Consider the following 23,336-nt stretch of genomic DNA (forward strand, 5'->3'; position numbering starts at 1 on the left):
TTGTAAACTGAAGACTGGACCAGTGTTATTCTTCCACTAGCTACTTACCTGAAGAACATTGGGCTTTCTTGCAGTCAAAATACTGACAGAGAGTGCTTAAAGTAATTGCAGTTCTTGGTAGCAACTGCAATCTCTAGTTAACTGGTGAAGAAAACAAGAGAGGAGAATAAGGTTAAAGCTGGGATCTTTAGGAATAGTGATGGCTGTTTGTGTCCCCTTTGACTTGGGGTTCATGTTACTTAGGAAAGCCTCAGGAAAGCTAAAGGATGATAGAGCTCAACTACTTTTTTTCACGTGGTCTTCCAAGCTCCATTACAAAACTGATGAACATGAAGGTTCTGGGATTAGACTAAGGGAGTTAACTTATGTGAAGCGGTGAGGATATCAAAATCAGTGGAACAGCAGTAGTTTGTGGCTAGGTAGTTGATCTACAGCTGTGTTGCTTTGGCACATCAGAAAAGCTAGCTTGCCTATAAAGCTGCTTCTGCTGCTGCTTTGGCAAGGCAGCGATGTTTACAAGGTATCTGCACATGATGCAGTCCGCTCACGGCTGCTAGCTGGTATGAACCAAGTGCTGATCCCAGTTTCTGGCTGCCGTAGTGTGTAGTTTCTGAGTTACTGTGTGACAGCTTTTGGCCTCTTGCTCCTTATTCTAGCTGCATATATGTATATGTACAGTATATGTATAATATAACCAGCCACCTGCAAGTTCTCCATGTCCTTCCAAATGAGAACCACCCTTCTTGCACCAAGTTTTTACTTATCTGTGCATCTGTAATCTTCTGAATCTTCTGTTGAGTTTTGTGTACCAACTTATTTTAGAATTTATTTTCTCCTTTCTCCAATATTCCCTCTGCGTGTCATGTGAATTCAAGGTTTCTGCATCTGAAGACACACGTATACATAGTGGTATCAGATATTCCAACCATCAGAGTTAACATTTTTGCAAGTTTTGATTAGGATAACTCACATTTACCGACACTATAAAACCATCCTATGACATTATTATTTCCAAAATAACACAAGGTACTGCACACCTAGGCAACAATCAAACTGGAACAGAGTTTGGTTTAGTTCAGTAGGTTTGTAAATGCCTCTGTGAGCAGTCCAGACTTTGCCATGATTCAGTCTCCTGTGCTCAACATCTGTAAGGCTCTGGATTTTATAAGCCTCTGATGTAAGGGAATAGGCCAGTGGTATATCACACATAAGTGTAATTGCCTTTTCACTGTAGCTGACTGCTCCGTATGTATGCCTATCTTAATACTACAGAGGGAAAAAGCATGGAAAAAGAGAAATTCGTAGGTTGAAGGAAGAAGACAATCCACCCACTGAAGGCTGTATTTTTAAATAAGCAAAAACATGAGTTGGAGAAACAGGAGAGGCTGCAAGACCCCAGTTTTACAGAGGGTTGATTTGTTTTCCAGATTGCCTTAATTAGTAAAGCTAGTATATGAGTGATTACAAAAGCCATGTTGTCACTAGTAAACAAAAAGGACCAGGGCCTACTTCCTGGCTCAGGGGAAAGCTGACACAGCATGATCAACTCTCAAAGGGCTAAACTTGTCTGCCATCCAAAACCAGGAAGTTGCATCCTGACTGCCTGTTGTAAACAGCCTCTAGCCCTGTACCATGAGAACTGGCTGCTGGGAATCATGCCAGGCGCCCTCCTGAAGATGACAGAATGACACAATATGCATTCAGCTCCAGAGGCTTGCACTGTAATAGGTATAGGTATAACCAGGAAGGTTATACAATATATCTGTTATTGTTGTTATTGGACCAAATTCTATGTGTATAATTAGCAGATGTTGTGCATAATAGTACATGCTGACTGTGTATGCATTTGCAGTAGGATGTACAACAGAGTTAAATGTCTGCATGTTGTTGAACTTGAATTGATGGTAACTTGCTGCACAAATCTAAAAATTGACTGACTCTACTGTGGAAAAACCCTGAAGTGCCTGCTTCCTTTTTATATTGAAATAATGGTTTATGAAATGTTTAACAAAAAAAGAAAGGTAAATCATCCATGGCACAAGAGATGGGGCAAGGTGTCAGAAGGCATAGAATAAAATACCATTTAATAATGATATTTAGACCCCACAGTTCAGTCTTTTTTTTCCTCCTGTAATCAAATCCTTTTGTAAGTAGTGGTGTCAGATGCCCTTTTCAGTTATAAATTCAAGAGTCTCTTCTTATTTTGATTCAGAAAATTAAATTATGATCTGTAACAACAAAGTAAGTTCTTCAAAATATCTTTTTATTTACCTTGAAATACCTCAGTTTATTTGCTTGCTAGTTATATGTACAGCGTATGAAGTCATATAGACCCTTTTACTTGGGTAGGACCCTTTTACTTGATTGCTGTAGCTGCTCAGAGTGAAACAATTTACAAATCTGATAACAATCAATCCTAGAGCTAAGCTGTCTCTGGCTTAAGCTCTAAAAAGCCTGTTTCAGTTTCATGATGAGCAGTTGTGGTGCATTATGAGATTTCAGTTTTCACCTAATACATATATGCTATAAAGTGGCGCTAACTGTTCTGACATGGCAAATTAAAAAAAATCATCTTCTTGGAAGAGCAGTAGAGTTTCGTCTGGTTTGATGTCTTCCTAGTTCCCTTCTTGTTTAATTTTTTACAAGGTTTGTTGCTTAGAAACTTGCAAATACCTTGGAAGGCTCCCCAGGGGCAGACATTCCAGGAGTCTGGAAGCATCATTTCATCATAGATATCATTTGCAGATAACACATTTCAGGATTTCTGGGTTTGGACAGTAATTAATAATTATCTCCACTACAGACTGTTGGTACAGCTCAATGTAGGCCCTTTTCAATGTACAGTTGGTTTTTTTATTATAATTTTTTTTGAATATTTGAATATATTCTAGCCCCATGTGAAGATAATGATGTGGAAGACGAGCTGGGCACAGAGCCTGCATACACAGAAGGGCAGGCAGGTGAAGAGGGAGACACAGGTGCAGAGCTGGATGACGGTAGGGTACCATCATGCATCATTTAAACTTATTTTCCGAACAGAATTGTATTGGCAGACTTAAACCTGATATTATTTTTAGTAGCGAAGGAGTTAGTTTCAAATAGTTAGGAGGGAGCCAGGAATTAAAGACAAAAAGAAAAGGATCAACATCAGTGCCATGGGCTGTAGAATAAATTTCTTGTGTCCTTTCACCATCTGTTAACTAGAGGGTGTGGTCTTGAGTCCATATTTAATACTCATCCTTCTGAGTAACAGAAATAGAAGTAAATTTTTGAAAAGCCCACAGTATTATGCCAAAAATCTTCCCTTGTCTAGAGTAAGATGAACTGCATATGCCAGAAAACATTGAAAAATTTCCAGAAAACTCATAAAGTATGACTTCAGTTACTAATATAGTTATTTGTACTATTATTCCATCATTTACTGCTTAAATTACTCTAATTAGCACACAGAAAAATAGGAGTGAAACATTTAGATGTTTAGCCTATGAAAATTATTAGCCCCCTGTGAATAGAAAAAAAGGATTAAGAAAGATTTTTAAATAATAAACTGATGTCATGATGGATTTGTATCCAAGATCTCTTGGTTTTTCTTCCCCCACCCTGTCTGTGATCAGATGACATCCCATCTGATGCAGAAGCAGAGTTTCGCTTACATCAAGGGGGCATAGAAGAGCGAGAACTAAAGGTCTCTGAAGATGAAGAGGATGAAGAAAGAGCAGAAGGTGCTTCTTGCATTGTGACAGAAGGTATAATAGCTTTCCCTTTGGTGTTTGAATGAATAGAATTGCATTTGAGATAGTCTGTGCATTTATTAGATATAAGAGAAGACAGGCTGTTGTATTTGAACCATCTCATTGCTGTCAGTGGCAGGGTATGTACTTGCATTGACAGTTTGAGAAGAATGTTCTGAATCCATTAATTACAGCTTACTAAAAAATGAGAACCTACCTAACTGCTTTTTCTTGTAGAAGTTTATCATAAAAAGCTTGTACTGTTTTGGGTATTTAAAAATTTCTATGTTCCAGATGTCCAATCTAGAATTTGTAAAAAGCTGAGAAATTTTTCACTACTTTCTGTGTGTTATGTAAAAAAAAGGCATAAAATATTAACAATCTCATGGTTTTGGAAACATTTTTGCTTTCTCTAGATCCATGCAAACCATCAATTCCTACCCAGTCGTCTAGTGACAGTGTTCTTCCTTTGTCTCCAGTTGATAGTCCCAAAGCAAAACAAGCAGAGGTAAGAAAGGGAATCTTCAGTCTTTGTTTGTTGGAAAAACTGATGAGGACTGACAGCAGTGAACTTGCCTGTCTGTGTAATTTGTGTTGATCTTAATCTGACTTCATTTAGACTTTAAAAATAATATGCTATATTTCTTCCCTATCTTCAAAGTGTTGTGGTTCTGTCACACAAGTTCCCATCACAAAGTCCCCAAAAAAACCTATATAGGATATTTTAATTTCAGTTTGCAGTTAACAAGAGGTCTATATAATGAATCAGGGGAGACATAAGTAAGGTGTTCCCATTTTTTCCTGGTTTGGCTGTTTCCTTTACCAAAAGCAGATTCTGTACAGTTGCAGTTCAAACATGTCTTTGTATTACCTTGTAGAAACCAAAGCAGTGCTCATTTATTCAAGAGTGAAAACATAGTTCAGCTTAAGGAAGTGAGACATGTCAGTAATGTGCTGTTATGCTGTCATGTTGTCAGCCCTGGAGTCAGCATGCGGTTGTACTGTGATGTTTCCAGCAACTGGTGTGTAGAAGCAGAAAGTACATAACCCTTAGTGTTCCATTCAAATATTTTCCTTCCCAAGTGTTTACTAAAACTAAAACACTTTAGTCTTTACTAAAAGATTAGATGTTATCCTAGAATGTGCAGTCATAAACCAACTTACAGTGGGCACATTATGGGATAATAGCTGGTTTGCTGACAGCAATTGCTGACAATATTCACTTTCTATTAAAATTAAGGGGACCATCTGGTGATTGTTAGACATAGTTATTGTTTGCATCAGGACAGTGCCTAAAGGAAGTTATCAAAACACAAGTGTTTAATATGTTCAGATAACCTCACAGAGAGATTCGTGCTCTAATGGACATGTTTCAGTTAATCCAAACTCTCTGCATTCAGAAGAAAGCTGGTGCAAAAGATGTCACTGGAAAGAATAAACAAAAACTCAGTAGAGGGAGGAGTCCACTGCCAAAGGGTTAAATTATAGCACAATGAATTGTGCTACTGAGTACCACTGCATTCTGGATGTAGGAGATGAAAAAGAGACTTCTCAGACTACTAAGGGGCAACCGAACTGGAGCCTAATTTAGAGAGGCACCCACCCCTTGCTTAAAGCTTTACAGCAGATGATAGCCAGCAGAAAGTGCTGTGTTGATGAAACTTGCATCACATCTGTCTGAGGGGACTGTCACAATACACAGAGCTGGAGATCTGAAGGGAGAGCAGGATAAGATAGAAACTGATTTCTGGAATTCAGTGTTTTGATTTCCAAAAATTAAACTTCCCGTGTTGTCGTCTACAAAGGACAGTGTATACAGTGGGGCAAGAAGATTCATACATGATGAGAAATCATAAGTGGTGTTCCAGGTCTGCTAATGGGATGCCATGTGTGGGTTTTTTCATATTTTGTTACTTGAGTGGTTTGCTTATTAACATTATCAAAAAAAAAAAAAAAAAAAAAGGTATTCTAAAGTGTCTAGTGATATTAATAGTTCCCTTTTCATTTTTTCTAGGATGTGAAAGATCTCCTGGCTGAAGTATCCCGTGCAATAAAATCTCCAGAAGCACTCTTCTTTCCTGAACCTTTCATTCCTGAAGAAGGACGAAAGGATGAAATTCCCAAAGACAGGAAAGCCAAGAGCCCTTTGATGCCACCATCTCCAGTGTTAACCCAGCCAGTTGCATCACCAGAAGCCATTGCACCTCCATCACTAGCAGCATCTCAGCCAACAGCATCACCATTGGCTTCATCCCCAACATCTGCTCAAATGCCGATCTGTTCCCAGCCTTTGCCTTCTGCTGAAACACCCATTCCATCCCTGGTGGAGCCTCCAGTATGTTTCCAACCTGTCCCAGTCTTAACATCTACTCCACTAGCCAAACTGGTCCTTAGGGGCCAGGATAGTGAAGTGGAAAAACTGGGGAGCCCTACTACTGCAGAAGAAGCCTTGAAACGGAGTAACCTTGTAGAAGAGTTCTGGATGAAGAGTGCTGAAATCCGGAGGAGCCTGGGGCTCACCCCAGTAGACAGAAACAGACGCTCAGAGACGAACTTTAATGTATCTGCACTTGAGACAACTTCTCTGAAGACTTTTAATAGTGAGAACATTTCAGGGAATGAAAGAGCCCATCATGTGAAACCCCAGCCTGCCCCAAGAAGACAGGCACTGTCTAAGTTAGAAAATGAACAGATTTCTCTGCTCACTCCAAAATCTCCATCAGAAAAAGAGCTGAAGAATTCCATTGAAGTGGGGAGAGAAGTGTCCAGTAGTTCAGGACTTGGCCTTCAGGAGAGCTCATCTAACATGAGAACTATGGCTAGCCAGAGCTTCAACACCTCTGACTCTACCATGCTTACTCCTCCATCAAGTCCACCGCCACCGCCTCCTCAGGATGAAGAACCAGCCACTTTGCGTAGGAAAAGGCATCAAGCAGTCTGGCAGAACGAGGTTGAATCCAGGTCACCTCCAACACCAGCATCAACACCTCCTGCTCCCCCACACTGTGAGCCAGCAACCTCTGCTGCCAAAGAGTCAACCCAGGCCAAAAAAGATGATGTGCGGAAGTCTTTTGCAGAGAGTGTGGATGAGATTCCATTTGCTGATGATGTAGAAGACACATATGATGACAGGACAGAGGAGTCTAGCCTTCATGAGAAGTTTTTTACACCTCCTACCAGTAGGCCAAGGCCAGAGAAACCACTTCTTTTGCCCTTGGTCAAAGAAAATGGGGGTCCACCCTCAATGGAAGGAGGGGTTAACCAAAAGAAGAGGGTGTTTCCTGAAATTTCTGTGGAGGCCAAGGAGCTTGCTGAAGAAAGAATGAGAGCCAGAGAAAAGTCTGTTAAGAGCCAAGCATTGCGTGATGCCATGGCTAAACAGTTGTGTAAGATGAAAGATATGGAAATGGCTGCAGCTGCTGCTGAGGCCACAAGGGCACGAAAGGCATCTTCTATGCCCTTGAAGACCAAAGAGTTGTTTTATGACTCTCCTAAACATCTGGCCTTGAAAATAGCAGAGGGATCCACACAAAAGCATGATTCTTTAGGTGAGAAGTTCTCCACTCCTGCTGCTGATACGGCTGGACCTGAAGGCTCTGTCACTTCTTCAGAAGGCTCCAGTGGGAAGAGTAAGAAAAGAACTTCTCTTTTCTCCCCTCGTAAGAACAAAAAGGAGAAGAAATCCAAAAATGACAGCAGGCTTTCTGACAAATCTAGCGGTGGGACAGAAGAAGCAACAAAGCCTAGGTCATTATGGAAGTCTGTTTTCTCTGGGTATAAGAAAGACAAGAAGAAAAAGACTGATGAGAAATCCTGCCCAAGTACTCCCTCAAGTAGTGCCACTGTGGATTCTGGAAAGCACAAAGCTTCTCCGTTGATAACAGTTGCAGGTATGGCAGATATGCTCCTTGGTACCATGTACTTTTCCTACAGCTAAATATCCTTGAAACTAAGCTTGGCTTACTTTGTCATTCAGCCACTGTGGTGAACAATGCTGCTCCCCAGTGTCAAATGAGCAGATCAGGAAAGGTGCTAGTGACTAGAATTCTTTGTTTGCATATTGATAGAATTCGTTGATATGCCACCGAGAAAAATGATTCTTTAATTAGAAGTTTTACTCTTGATATATCCAAGGCACATCTGTTTTCTGCCTTAGGCTGATTTTGAGAAATAAGCACTGTTTGCTAGAATCAGTTGTTGGTGACATTTCACCACTGTTTTAAATCTAATCATCTTTTCCTTGGACAGTCTGTTCTCATTGTTTCAATGTGGCTCCATGGATGCTGAGGACTGCAGAGGTCCAGTTATTCCTCTGTTCTCAGTGATCTGGTAACTACTGTCTGCTGATCTATGAAGTGGGGATTCTGTGGCCTCGTGAATGTCTCGCATGCTGTCAGGTGCAGGTGGAGGTGTTTAATGGCAAATTGTGTTACAGTAAATAAATAAGCCATAAATGTGATTGAAAGCAATGATATGTTTCTCTGGCCTTGTACAAATAGCCAAAATGGTGCCAGCTGCTGTCATCCAAGTGCTACATCTATTATAAGAATATTGATACAGTACAAAGGGAGAATCATGACCATTATTTTTAACAGTATTTGCAGAAATTGGTGCTCCCTTAGAAAGAAGCTCCTAGCTAGTTTTGATCATTTTGTGAGGCAGTGCTTCTCTAATCACTCTGTAATCCCATCCAGAGCAACTGAGAACTAGCATAGAAGAACTAAGTAAGTATTCTTGAAGACAAATCAGTTTATCATCTGAGTTCTGAGATGTTTACAAGAAGAATAGTTAGCACTTCTCTAATTTGCCCTTTTTATTCCCAACTTTGCAGATTTGAAGCTACGTCAACACCTGAGTTTCTCAGAGGACTCGGACCTCTCCAGTGACGATATTCTGGAACGTTCCTCCCAGAAATCAAAGCGAGAGGTAGGCAGATAGAAAATGTGTTTTAGATGGATCTAGCATTGGACAGATCACAATCTCAGAGAAATATATCAGAAATTTAGATGATTAATTTTGCTCTTCTTACTTTTTCTTCCATGGAAGAGGCTTTTCTGTAAGTTGCTTACTGTTCCACCTGAGATATAAGTTGGTTTCACTTGATTCCACACTATTCGCCACTGTTGCTATATGAAGGATCTGTTGTCTCACTGTCAGTTCAGAACAGTGAATCTTGTCCCTCTAGTGTATGCCAGTGATCTACAGAAAGCAGATATTTAATGTCAGAAGAGTAAATTTCACTGGCTCTACTCACTTTATTACAAAAAGATAACATTGAGATAGTTCTCACTTTCTGTAAAGGTCCAATTTTAGAATATTTTTTTACCAGCCTCTTTGATAGACTGAAGTTGTACAATTCCAAGCAAATTAGATAGGAATGTACTTTTGCTTACATCAAGGACATAGTAAAGACAAATCACCAAATAAGAGTTAAACTACAGGCTGCAGTTTTGTAACTCATGTGGGTTTGCTTATATTTCCTGGCAGAAGACAATGTGTACAACTTGAATTAGTACCTTCTCTTTTTGGAGAAAAGATGAGCCATGAGCTGTTTCTTCCATTTTGAATGTTTCCTTTGAAGCCTTGGAAAAGGCTGAGTATTTCCATATGTCTGTATGTGTAGATAAAAGCTATAAAGCTGAAATACATTACAGTGAGCCCTTACAAAATACCAGTATATCGGAATTAGTCATATTGTAAGACATGTCAATTGCTTTCTAGCCAAAATATTTTCACTTTAAATGGTGTTTTAAGGAAGTTTTTGAGCAGGAAAGAACACACCATTGGGTCTCTGTAAAAGCCCAGAAAGAAAAATACACTCAGTTTGCTGGCAAGTGGAAAATATATGTGTGAAAAATATATGTGTGGAAAATATATGGTGAGAGCCTGGTGCCAAAGTTAGTTGCTTTTAAATTACTTCGTTCGATTTTAAGATGGCACTAATAATGCAAAAACAAATGAAAAATGTAAACAAATTCTCAATCATAGTAACGAGGGAGAGACCTTTTCTCATTCTTGAGAGCTTCTAAGCTCTGTTAGATAGTTTGCAAGGTTTGGAGGAGTTAAGTAGAGATCTAATTGACCCCACAGAACACTAAGGCTCCCTTCTGGTTGTAAAGAATGAAAAATGTTTTCGCCTAGTCCCTTCCTGGTGGTGCCTGGTTCACATGTTAAAAATTTCTGGAAGAGGAGAGTGTCCGAGAGGCTCATGTCACAGACCTATTATCCTGTGCCTCCTGTGTCAAACCTGTGATCCAGGTTCCACAAATCAATCTCAAATGGCAGGATCTAGTTGAGACTTGGCTTAGATGGCAGGTGTATGGAAGCACTATGAACTGAAGTGTCACAGGAAATGCTTTCTATGTACATATAGTGAAATGAATTAGAGTAACTAATGAATTTAAGGTGAGTGAAAGGAGCTGATGAAGTAGGTTAGAATTTTCTGTGTTTACTTACCTCTCAGTCTCTCTCCCTAGTTGATCTAGACCCCTTCTAAGAGGAAGATTGTTTTGGTTTTTGGGTTTTTTTTCTCTCATCCTTCCAATCCTCCTTGCATGCCCTCAAGGTGTTTCATGAGAAATTCTTTATTTTTCAAGAGATACAGAGGAATGAGGTACCTGTGGCTAGCAGAGGACAGATGTGCAATATAGGGGGTTCAGATAAGAGTTTAAAAGTGACTGTTCTACCTTGCAAGCTTCTTCAGGAGGAAGCAGGGCTTTGGTAAAGTCCATGCTTGTTTTCAGAATTCAGTATGCTATGATGGTCACTTTTTTTCTTTGCTATTTCTTTGACTTAAAATTACTTTTGCAGGAAAAAAAAGACCTCATCACTAAGCATTGGAGGAAATAGGTGATAGTGGCAGATGTCTGGAATCTAATACTGAAAATATCTCACCAGCTCTGGCAAAGATATAGTGGTGGTGTCTCATTTTCTCCCCTATGCTGTTGCTGAAGTTACACTGAGAATTTCTTTGCTCAGCATATACCTGTTTTCTAAATAATGGTTTTGAGAATTAATTTATTTAAAGGGAACTAATCTGAGAATTCCATTTAGCTAGTTTTCTTGTGTCCTGTCCAAAGATGTAGAACACACACACAAACACTGGAATGTCTGGCTGTCAAAAGAAATCTAACTGAACTTCGAGACTGACAAGACTGGGTTTGTACTGATTTGGGGTGGGAGTTGTATTTTTAAGTCACAAATCACCTGCTACTTATTATGGGTAAGAGTTGACTTCCTATGTGCTACAAAACTTATGTGAACCCCTTCTCTAAACTGAAATTCTGCTTGTGCTGCTTTTTGTTGTAATTGTTGTCGTAATTGCTCTGTTTAGCCAGTTCTTCGTGATCAGCAGTGAATTAATTCAGTGTTGTTTCATGAAGTGTCTTTCAAGAGAGGCCTCTTGTAAAGAATTCCTGATGTCAGTGCCCTGTGGGTCTGGTGTTTATAGATGTGTGTCACTGTGTGTGTGTTTGTCCATGTTCCCATACAGTTGTGGTATTGTGATTGGACATGTTTTACTACCACAAGTAGCTTGCTTTTCAATGATGTAGGCCTACATGCTGAAGTTGTTCTGTGGCTTTTCATTTCTGACTGTTCTTAGTTGAATGTGGAAATGCAAAATGCTGGCTGTGTGCCCAGAGTGGCAAGATGCCCTCTGAACTTCATGACACAAGGGAAATTCACTGCCTTTATAAACCCTGAATAGTTTACTTGTTTTTTTGGGGAGGTACAGGTAGCATAGAATGTCCTTGGATAGAGAAGGTAGTGATTTGATTTCTTCTCCTTTTCCTCCTCCCAAAATGCTAGCACCTCAGGCTGTCTGGAGGCTCTCTTTTTTGACAGGGGGATTCTATTACTGTAAGACACATAACCCACTCTGGGACCATCTGGCATTTCTCCTGTCACAAAGCTGTGAGAGAGAGTTATGATATCAGTTAAATGCAGACAATCATTTGTATGAACGAGAAATAATTTTAAAACAATAAATAAGCACAACTCCTAGGAGGTGTTGTAAATTAGACTGTAAGTGGAGAGTTGTGTCACTGAGTAGTACATGGTTGGCTGCGCTGGTTCAGACCAAAAATGCCCCAGCATTAGCCATTATTCCAAATCCTAAACCAAAAAATTGTATATGTATGTACATTTACTTACTCAGAGAGCCTTAGGTAGATAAAGGCCAAATAATTCCTCTAGAAAAAGGTATTTCACAGTTGACTAGATCTTAAAAGAGATCACAAAAGCTAATTGCCTTCAGGAGAGTCCTAGAAACTTGATTTTTATGGACAGAAGTTCTGTTGTGCTTCATCAGTCTGGGTGTCATGTTCAGCATTTGCACAATTTTATGTTTCATTTACAAACAGCTTAATTTTATTACTATGCATCTGTTTTCAATGTGGAACTGATTTTGCTTCATTTTGTATGTGTTTTTATTTTTTTTTCCTTTACCATTCCCCCTTTAAAGTCGATTTATGTACCACACGCCTTGGCATTCAAGAGATCATATTCGTCAAAGGTAGTGTCTCCGTTCCCACTAGTTGGCCATTCTTGCATTGCATGTCCCTATATTAACCCATGGAATCCATAGCTACCTGTCACATGTGCACTAACATCACAAATATTGACTGTGCATGCGTGAGATGTTAGCAAACACGGGCAGCAAGTTCTTTGTAGAGGTTGTCCTGCAAAAATGCACTAAGCTCTGAATTGTCAGGTTAGAATGCATGCAATTATCAGTGCACAACAGTGCACCACTGTACAGAGTTATGTGGATGATCTTTGAGCTTCAGAACAAATCTGTTTTCAAGGCAATTATGTATGCATATTCTTTTTTTAATACTTTGAATACGAGTTCAAATGAATTGTCACACTTTAATCGACATCCTTCAAAATTGTTGACTTCACAGTGAAAGCCTGTATCAAGCTAAAATCAAGACAGAAGTTGGCATTTCTGTTTCAGGAATGCTGCTCCTTTCTGAAATTCTTATTGTCTTGTCTTCAAAGTCACAACGATGACTATGTAGGGTAGGCAAGACACTATCAGTTTGCCTTCTAAAGCAGGTATCATTGTGGATGTTGTATTTTTAAAAAAGAAAGAATGAGTAAAGTATGAACTTCTTGAAGCTTTAATGATGGTGCTTGCTAGCCAGTTACCTATGCAATTTTAATTAATCTGTGATCCTACCTGAAATTATTCACTGAGAAGACTAAACCAAAGGTAGACTGGCCAGTGTGGCAATACAATAACTAGATAAAGCAAATTTCAGGGTTGTCTGTCTCAACATTTTGTCCTTAAAGTTGATTGTTCATTGAGAAGCGGAAGACAGGTTTACAGCTGTCTCTTAAAGCCTGCAGAGATTTTTTTCTTCACAATGGTTCACTTATGGCAGTTGTGAAGTTTCTTTGACATTTTTAAAAGTCTAAGGAAGGAATCCCTCCCAGACTATAACACAACCAACTAGTATACCGGATAAGATACTAAACCCCATTTCAGTAATGTTAAAATTATTTATTTATTTTTAAACTGGTTTCACTGAGAGAAAAGGAAGAAATAAGTTTTCTATTTCTATTAAGATAGCCTTTCTTCTTTTGGTCAATTTATGGTGTTGTAATATCCTAGTTTTAGTTTATGGGCTGTTTGTGCAGTTTTATACCAGCCAGCTTTGTGGGATCACTCCTAAGAAGGGATGTTCCATCTCACACCAGAATGTCATTCTGTTTTCCAATGTCCTTTTGCCTTCTATGATTCTATGAAAAGTTGCACAAATTAACACAGGTAGTTGTTACCAGTTACACTGGTGTTCTTGCTCCAGAGTAAAATAGAGAGGAATAACAATACAACTACACTATTCTATAAGCTTCTTAGCTTAGCTGTTCATGTAGACATGCATTTACCCTCTTCTAAAAACAGAATCAAGGTGACCCTCTATGTGGTACTCACTGATTTAACCAAGTCCATTTGGCTAAATCTATTGAAAAATATAATAAAAACTGATATAAATTCACAGCTTTGCAGTTGGCTTATGTGCTTCTTCACTCCCAATTTGACTCTGAAATTGTTGCTCACTGCACTGTGAACACCTTTGCCTACAGAAGTTTGACTTTTGACACAGCCATGGCAAAGAGAACACCTCCTCCCTTCTGAGATTTTGGAAGAGAAAGTGGTTATCCCTCTCCACCCCAAACCTCCAAGCATGCATATGAAATCTGCTTCTGTTTTTCCTTCCTCCAGAGAGCCTACACAGAAGAGGAACTGAATGCCAAGCTGACCCGGCGAGTACAGAAAGCTGCCCGTAGACAAGCCAAGCAAGAGGAGCTAAAGAGGTTACACAGAGCTCAGGTAGTGTCTCATAAGCTTCTTGTCATGACAGACAGTTAACTCTACAGGAAAGCACCGTGGTCCTTACATTCCTTCAAGAGTGCCAGAAGAGGATACAGAAATGGAACTCACCTCTGATTGTACATAATTGCCCTCTGCTTCCTGTTTCAATACTGTGTCACAGACACAGGAAGAATGGCTGAAACATATCACAATAGTTTTACAGTGAGAAAAATAATGACCTTAACACCTTTCTAGCTGGAGATGAGTCATGCACTGGATGGAACAGTGACAGTCAGATAATTCCTGATGAAGCTGCACTTACCATTGCATCGATAGATTGTGCTGCTGGGTGAAGTGTCACCACATTAATCTGTAATTAACAGAGAATCTGCTGGAAACCTGCTGGCATTATCTCTAGATAATGGGATTCTTTTAAAACTAGAGGTAGGGGCTCAGCTGACTGTGTAGCATCAACTTTAATTTCAGTGTTTTGGAAGGTGATTGGAGTGGTAGAAAATAAGTGAGTATCAAGGTGTTTGCAAAACCAAGGGATAGGATGCAAGGAGGTGGGGTGAATGTTGTCACTAGAGGGACTGTTGTCCTAGCTTTCGAAGCAGATTATTGTTGAATACAAATACTTGTTTTTGAAGAGGGTAATTTGACTCAAGTCACTTAATGTTGGATGAGCGCTGCACACTGAGCAGTTGAATTGCTGTTGGTGAGGTTCTGCTCCATTCTTCTCTGAACAGATCATCCAACGGCAACTTGAGCAAGTGGAAGAGAAGCAGAGGCAACTTGAAGAGAGAGGGGTTGCTGTGGAGAAGGCCCTTCGGGGAGAAGCAGGTATCCATCAGAACTTGGTTTGCTTTTTAATGTTTTCTTATCAAGTGCTTGTGCAGTAGTCCATAGCTGCTTGGATTTTAGAGGCAATTGGACCATTATAGCCTAGAGGATAGAGTCCAATGTGAAGCCATTCATTCTCCCTTTTCTACCATCTTTTTGAGGCCTTGTTTTTCCTGTGTTTCTTCCAAATCTGAGACTTTCCTATCAGCAGAGTCTTAGTTTGCTTGTCTTTGCCTGGGGCTTAGGAGGTAATCCTCCAACTATTAATAATGGCTGACTGACTGTTTCTGCATATTACTTGATATTACAGCTAGAAAATTGCAGGGGTTTCCTAGCTGCAATTCACATAAAGCTGTCACAATAAGAGAAACCTGTTTGAATGTTAAGGAAGTAATTGTGAAATTGTGTGTGCTTTCTCTATTGTGTTGGATTATCAAGGTAATGTCCTTACAAGGGACCATCACAGAACATCTTCCTCACTGCACAGTCCAGCACACTGGCAACTTCAAACAAAGTTGTGCAGAGCAGAAACGCACACGTGTATTGAAAGGTGTCCATGTCAAGCTGTTAAAGGAATGTGATGTGTACTTGCAATTAATTTAAATGAGTATCATCTGATCTGGCAAAGCATATGAGCAGAGGAGTACTTGGTTCGGATAATGCTGGTTGTAGTATAATGATTTGGGAAAAAAGAATCCTTGACTGTAAGGAGTCAAATATCCAACAGGCAAATGCAGTCTATGTGTACCCGACAGGCCTGAGATTACATACCTGATTACAAGGATCAGAGATCAGAAATGGATTGTGGGATAGGTGTTTGGAGCATGTTGGCTTGTTGCTTGGATTGAAGAACCACTGATGTGCTGGTGAAGACGGAATTTGATTAAGCAGTGAAGGTTCACCTGAGGAAACGTCTGTCATGACTTCTCAACAGTTACTATTTGCCCAGGATTATGTATGTTTTAGGCTCCATAATGGTGTGCCAAAGCAGCAGGACTGAGTAGCAACACAATAGGTACTACAGGTGAGGAGAACGCTCTCAAGGACTCCGACGGTTTTGAGATCTGACTGATTTTTTGTTTGTGGGTTCAAAAAATAGCCTTGCGCAAAAACCTTTTTCTCTGTGGTGGTTCTTCCTTCTTTATGCTGTGCATTTCTGTGTAGCCCCACTATTCTCTGGCCTGCCAATTATTGCATTTGCTAAAACCACCTCTCTCGTGTCTTGCCCTTGTCATCATTCTTGTCCTTTTTCTTTTCATCTGAAAGTAGGTCTTGTTTACTTAGCTGCTAAACGACTTTCATGTAAGACAAGTCAGCACACATGGGAAATCTCAGCAGCTGAGAGAACATTCTTTTTGAGAGAAGAATGCTTAAAAAAATTGAGAGAGGGAAGAACATTACCAAGAATAAGAATTGCTATTTAATATGGAATACTGCTGAATTAAACCCACGTATAAGTAACTTCTCACTTCCAACTCTCCCAAAATGGAAGCAGTCTTAGATGAGGTTGTGTATATGTGAATTTTCTACTGGAATTCAGAATTGTAGGTCACTTGTTGCAAAATGAATCGGTCTTCAGGATGTCTCTAGGGTATTTTTTGCTCTTACAATATGTTTCTATCAACAGATCATACCTTATGGTTGCAGAAGCTTATCTCTGTTACAAATAATTCACCAGCCTCAACTCTTCCAGTTATTTCAGGGAATTAAGAAGTAACACATTGGGGGAGGCAGGGCATGGACTAATCTGTATTGACTGAAACACAAGATTATAAATTCATTCCATCCTTGACCTCTCTAGCCACTCTTGAATGGACATACTACACGTTTACAATAAAATAACTGAATTTCTTTTTTAAGGTCTACAGCATCATAATTTCTGCTATTGCAGTAGCCACTTCTTCAGGAAGGCAGCATAATTTTCTTGTCATCTGTATTGGCTAAGATACTGACCTAACAGTGACCTCTGCATTCAGCAGATCAGTCCCTGAGGTAATGAAAACAAAAATTTAACAAGGGAAGGATAGTGTATAAAGTGGTGGCATCATCTAGAAAACAAACCAAAAACAAACAAACCAAACCAATCCAACAACAAAAAAAAAGGTCAAAAAACATCTCCTTCCTTTTAAGAAGCTAGTGCAAGGGAAAGAAATAGGGTGGGGTGAGAGGTATGCCTCTTATGCACATACCCTGTCCACATAAACAGAGAAGGAGTATAATGCAGGATCTGTCCCATAGACAGCAACTGGTATTAAATGTTCCAGGAGAATATATTAGGTTCTGTAATTAGTGGGTTATTCAGCTTCCCTCTCTGTATGGAAAGAACAAATCAATAACTAACACAGGCATTTAAATATAAAGTTTTATATTGTAGTATTAGTAGTTTCCTACTACTAGATCCTTGTGTTTTCTTCTCTTGTAGAAAAAGATAGACAAGACTATCTGAACTACTTTGTCATTTAACATCTTTTAGCATGTTACCTGTTAGTAATTTTTCATGTCTGTACAGAATTTAATCTTTCCATTTTAGAAAAAAAAAAATCAGTTAGACTGGTAAGAGTAAAAAGCAGTACCACAGGTAAAAAAATCATATACTTTAAATAATTTTGCCTCTATTTTACAACCATTTGACATCATCTTTAATGTGTACTGGCTAACTGACTTATATTGAGAAGACTGTCAATAAGTTCTTCAAAGCAATGACCTGATGACTTTCTGAGAGATTACAGTTAATTTAGATCCTAGCAATAGGTACAGACAGCTCAGTACTCTTTCCAGAGATTCATGCATTTTCTGATAGTTGTCAAGTTGGAATATTTATGTGATGATAGTAGGTATTCAGCTGATCAGACTCAGAAACATTTCTGAGGTCATTGTCAACTTTAATCTTGACAAACTAATTTCACCTTCTTGGCTACTTCCTTGTCTTTTCCTTTTTTAAACTGGCTCAGCCTCATGCAAGGTGTAGTTTGTCTTTTATTCTTTCAAAAGCTGAATGCTCAGCCTAACAGTTTCTGGTTCAGAAAATTATCTTACCTTATCTTACATAATTGCCTTAATATGTTCTCTGTTATTATCTTTGGAAATCCTACCCATTCATAGTCACATTCATAGCAAGAATGAGTGATTTGGAATGTAAGTTCATTTAAAATGACAATGTAAGCTCTATTTCAGGAGGCAAGTTTGCCATATACAGGTGGTCATCCCTTTTTTTACCTTTTATCTTCCTTTCTTTTGCATCATTGTATTTCACTGCAAAGGTGTAAAGTAGGATAATCTCAGTGAAGATTTTTTCCTTTTTTCCATGGGGTCCTGAGAAATACCTTGAATAGGACTGCTATTAATGTGCAACATTGCTTTGTGTTATGGTGCATTCGCCTGTTTGGACTTGCTTATGACTTTTATTTCCTGTGTGGATTTTTCATGTTTTCAATTATTAACTTAAAAATATGTCAAATTAGAATTTTCTGGAACTTCTTCTTCTCTCCCTTATCTTCCTTCAGCGTTTCTAAGAGCTGGGAAAAATTCTACTGTCAGATCAATACTGAAAAATTTAAGAGCCACCTCTTTGCATCAAGTGAATCTTTTGCAGTGAGAAATAGTGCTCAGTACTCCCATCTGTGTCTTCCCCGTGGAAATGTTACACAGTACTAGACTCATGGTGTACCTGTCTCTAGCAGCTATGGACGTACATGTCTGTTCCACATGCTCCTATGCAGGTTTTTCTCTGGCATGGAGCCGTGCTGGCAGAAATGCACGTACCCATTTTTCTACACTTAGGCCATTCGTGTTGGTGCTCCATCAGTGTCTTCCACCTGTTCCTGTACACATACATCCTCCACTCACCTCCAAGAAATCAACCCTTTCACCTTTCCTGCAGCTGAACTAAGAAATGACACTGTTTCCTTCTCACATATTGCTCAGCATGAAAGCAACGAGATTAGTTCTGCTTTTCTCAGCAAGGACAGGAAAGACATCTGTGTCAGGTACTGGTGCAGGCTGAAATAGGTGACGTGTCTCTATGTTGACTTCTTGATTTTTCTTTTTGGAAGTCCTTGCCTGCCTGCTGGGGATTTTCTTGTCATCTTCCCAATATATGTTTGTCATACATTTGCATGTGTATGTAGACATATATGTATATATACAGAGAAAGAGAGACATACCATTTTTATATATATATATATATATATATATATATGTGCCCACTTGTATAGCTGCATGTTTCATTTGCTTCTTTTTTTTTTCCTGTCTATATGTCTTTTTCTGGTGTCTTGCTTTGATTGCGTGGGGCTAGGGTGGGTATTTGATTCAATAACTCTGTCTTCACCGATTCCTTGTTGTAGACTATTGGGGAGAGTCTTATTACAGTGACCTCATCGACTTGCATCTGGGTGGTATGTATAGCTGAACCTCCTGCTGACACTAACCCTGCTGACACTCCTCCCCACCCCTCCCTTCACCTACTCCCATCCTTGGCTCACAATCAAGGAGGAACAATCCTTGCACATGACTCTCTATAGCAGAACCCCTTTTCCAGCTCAGGAAGACATTCTGAGGTCAGGAGATCCTGGCATGCTCTACAAACCCTCTTCTATTTTCCACAGTTCTGATTATTTCAATATTTGTTTACTGTTTTCACTCCAGCTATCTTCCCTGCTAGGCAGTGGAAGGTCATTCTGTTTTTTTTGCTTTCCTTTGCAAAGTCCAACTCTACCACTAAAATCCTCTGGAAGGAAGTATTTCATGTGAAAGGGACTCCAGAACTGATCTGCTCCCAACAGCTAACAGCACTGTAAAGGATTAGTTATTGCATCCCTCTTCCCCTCCTGAGGCACATTTGTTTTTTCTCAAGAAGCCAGAGTGTGACAATGATCTAACAAAAACAAAATACTCCCTCAAGAGTTTTGGAAACACTTATAGATGAGGGATACTTCTTCTTTCTTGTTTTGTATTACTGTAAGGTAAGGAGATATTCTACTGTTGAGAGTCCCGGTCATATTTCCTGGAATCTGCTCAGAATTTCCAGTTAGCCCACTCTGCATCATTACACAGCTGATAAGCTGCTTGCTATTTTATTGGTTTTTTTAAATATCCCATTTAGTGCTAAACACATGCTACAATGTTTAGCTCTCTTTTTTTCACTTAACAATTATTATGTGGTTATCATTGCCCCATCACTATGGTTCTGTATTTCTTTTATTAATGTTACCTCCTGAACCCCTTAGTAGGTGGATAACTTTTGGGTTGCAAATGGCATGTGTTTAGTATTTGCACATCCTGAAAATTAAAATTCCTTTTTCTGGTTTAATTGCCATAAATCTGTTCCTGTAAAATGAACACATCTGTCAGTGGATTCAAGAAAAAGTAAACTCTGTTGCCTCGTCACTGGGGAGTCTCATTTCATTTGCCTTTGAATATAAAATTGCTTAATCTCAGCTGTGTTTTTTTGTGAGAGTGCATTAAATTCCATCTCCACAGAGTGGAAGATCCACACACTCTAAGCCTGATTCAAGACATCCCTAGAAGTCTACCCCTGATTTTGCTGTGTCCTGCATTTGGTCCTTCAAATGTAATATTTTCCAGGCTTTTAACTCTCCTTTTTTCTCCTCCTCCTCCCTGGAGCAGACTGCCTCACATTATATCTGTAGCTGTCTGTTGAGAATGACTGCAAATTGTGCTGGCACAATAGCCATTTATTGAAAAACATCCACTTGAGTTAAGAATATCCACTTAACTTGAGTTAAGAATATCCACTTACGTGGCTGAAGTTTCAAAATGGAAGACTTTTCTTCTGAGTAGACCTAATTTGTTGCCCAGTTCACCTGTGCTAATTTTGATGTGATAATTCTGTGCTAGCCCTGTGCTTTCATTCACTGTTCGCTCGCTCTCACGTTTTTTCTTGGAGTATCTTTTGCAGACCGATTTGGAAACCCTCTTCCTAGTTACATCCCTCAGGGCTGGCCCATACTCATATGTGCATAGAGTAGGAGCTGTAAAAGGGTTGATGCTGAATTACACTTAACAGACCCTTATCCCTATATAATGCTGTTTCCGCTATACCTCTCCCTCCTCCTGCTTCTATTCCTAATGCCTCTTTAGAGACAGCGATTCCATCAAAATCACTAATAGTAGCTTTAAGAGCAAAATCATCTTTACTTAAAGGGACACTGTCACTTTAAAAAATTATTGTGCTGCAGAAAATCTTAATTGAAAAATGAATTTACAGTTTTATCTTCTTACATTTGCTTTTTCCATTTCTCTGAATTCAGTCACCCCAGAGCAGTCATTTTTGGTCTTCTGTAACAGGCTGGTTTTATTTATATGGTGACTCAGTCACTTGGCCTTCCAACAGCTGGAGACAGTGTTCACATTTTTTTAAAATGGTTTATGTATTTTAAAACTCTATCAAGTTTCTGATCATCTAAAAAATATATTTTTCAAAGCAAACACTTACAAACTGTCTTGGGCAGTATCCCTTTAAATTCAATGAGCCAGAATAGCCTGCCTGGAGTACGTAGTTTTGTAGCATTGTTTTGTTGCCTCTGTAATTTGCTTTATATTTGCTTTTGGGGCTGCCAGAACACTTTGCCAAAAGGGATACATTTCTCTGATGATACTTGTCACTATTCAGTGGCAAATACAGAGCTCAACTACAAAAATAATGTGTCTGTGCAGGATGCTGCAGCTGGGTGGAGTGCCGTTAAAAACCCTGGTGTGCTGTATGGCTGCAGCTAGGGTGGCTGGGCAGCTAATCATTCTACTGAGGCATAGGCATGACTCCAGAGTTGTGCTGTCAGTAGAATGATAAGCAAAACTTCAAAATGCTATGAAAAGTTATCTGTAAGTTGGTAATGATTTTCAATTATTCGGTCATTTATTTATTCTGGATTTCTTTACACTAACGAGAGTTGCGTTTTATTTAGTTGTTACAGATTGCGCAACAGCTCTTCCAAGGGAGTGGTAACTTCTGACATCCTTGGTCAAGTTCCAGTTTGCAGGATTACAGATTGCTATCTTAACTACCCCCATTGCCCTGCTCATATGTCATAATCCTCTGTGCCTATTCTAAAATGTCATGTACTGTTGCTGTAAAGCAGATGTTTCATTTCACGCTACAGATGGTCACATTTCAATTCTGAGTAATTGTGTGTATTGTGTATGTGCTTATGTTAAAAGAACATTACAAAGGTTGCAGTGTCAACTGAAGTTAAGATTTTGCATTATGTTGATGTATCAACAAATTTTTAACCTTTAGATCCAGAGATCTGTGCAGAGATCCCTGTCTCTGGACAGAGATATTCCTTATGGAATATCTGATGGAATATATATAATATATCCTTATGGAATATCTGATAGCAATGTTAAATTGCTCTCCTTTGTATAGATCCTTAAGGAGAGGAAATGGGACACCATCAGTAGATTTCACTGATGTCTATGGTGAGACTTGAATACGCAGATTTTGAGCCAGGCACTGAAAGGATGCAGTGGTCTGTTGGATATATACTCTGTGCCCCTTTATTCCATCTTCTCAAATGGTCCTTTTCATAATTCTGACTTTTTCCATACTTCAGTACCTTACTCAATTCCCATTTCCATTCTCAGTCCCAGTTTTTGCTTCTCAAGCATTTAATTTAAATCCTGCCTTCTTGACAAAGAATTCCTAGGATTCTACCCTTCAGGCTTCCCACTAGCTGTTCCTAGTTTTTCACTCCTGCTGACTCAGTCCCCACAGTCTCAGTCCCTGCCTTTGGCCTTCTCACAGAATTTTTTGCCTCTGCTCCCTCTTCTACCCAGCAGTATTTGTCTAGAAATTTCTAAGTCATATCTTCAACACAAATCTGTCATCTCATTTTATCAGTTACCCCTTTTACCCTCTCTGTTTCTTCTCCTTAATCTCCTTGCTTAATTAGTCCCTTAGCTTCAGTTCCTCCTTACACACTAGTTCCTTGTCCTGGTTTGCTCCTCCTCTGCCTGTGGAAGGTACCTCCCTTGTTCTCTCTGCATTCAATAAGTGGCCTCCTTTTCCTTGCACTTAGCAGGGAATCCTTGGGGAAACAGCCCCACACTTCCATCTTGCTTTGTTGTTGGCTGGAGTATGCCAAGACAAGCAAGAAGGATGTAAGGAAGAGACCTGGTATATTTGATAGTTCTGATTTCGGAGACACATTCTCCCTTCTTACCTAGAGACTTAGGAACATCAGGTAAATGGGGGAGGAAATGCAATTGTGGGAGGTTTTTTTCTTCTTTGTACTTTTTTAAAGCATATTCTATGACAGTTTCCCTTTCTATTAACTTTTTTAAAATATTTGAGATGACTGTGTCCTTTAAAGTCCTGCAGATCTAATTCTGGAGGGCTGGAGTCCGATATGCTCAAGTGGGATCAGTCCTATTTCATGTGATTGGCAAACACAGCTCTCCTGGAAGAGGAGTGTAGTTCTAAG

The 23,336-nt window shown here is 39.4% G+C and overlaps 1 protein-coding gene across 7 annotated transcripts in view; it reads left to right on the forward strand.

The window, feature by feature from the left end:
• Positions 1-23,336, forward strand: part of MICAL3 (microtubule associated monooxygenase, calponin and LIM domain containing 3) — a 156,057-nt gene that overhangs the window by 118,376 nt on the left and 14,345 nt on the right. For 2 of the 7 annotated variants that reach the window (XM_071767327.1, XM_071767353.1), the window contains exons 31-39: positions 2,892-2,996; positions 3,615-3,746; positions 4,148-4,239; positions 5,746-7,621; positions 8,563-8,657; positions 12,196-12,246; positions 13,963-14,070; positions 14,802-14,895; positions 19,239-19,289. In XM_071767327.1, coding sequence (XP_071623428.1) covers positions 2,892-2,996; positions 3,615-3,746; positions 4,148-4,239; positions 5,746-7,621; positions 8,563-8,657; positions 12,196-12,246; positions 13,963-14,070; positions 14,802-14,895; positions 19,239-19,289 — 2,604 coding nt within the window. Of the gene's footprint in view, positions 1-2,891; positions 2,997-3,614; positions 3,747-4,147; positions 4,240-5,745; positions 7,622-8,562; positions 8,658-10,296; positions 10,345-12,195; positions 12,247-13,962; positions 14,071-14,801; positions 14,896-19,238; positions 19,290-23,336 lie in introns of those variants that run through there. The other 5 variants (XM_071767336.1, XM_071767358.1, XM_071767317.1 and 2 more) reach the window with 4 other exon arrangements.

This window comes from Heliangelus exortis, chromosome 1, assembly GCF_036169615.1.
Source record: "Heliangelus exortis chromosome 1, bHelExo1.hap1, whole genome shotgun sequence".
Taxonomy (NCBI): Eukaryota; Metazoa; Chordata; class Aves; order Apodiformes; family Trochilidae; genus Heliangelus; species Heliangelus exortis.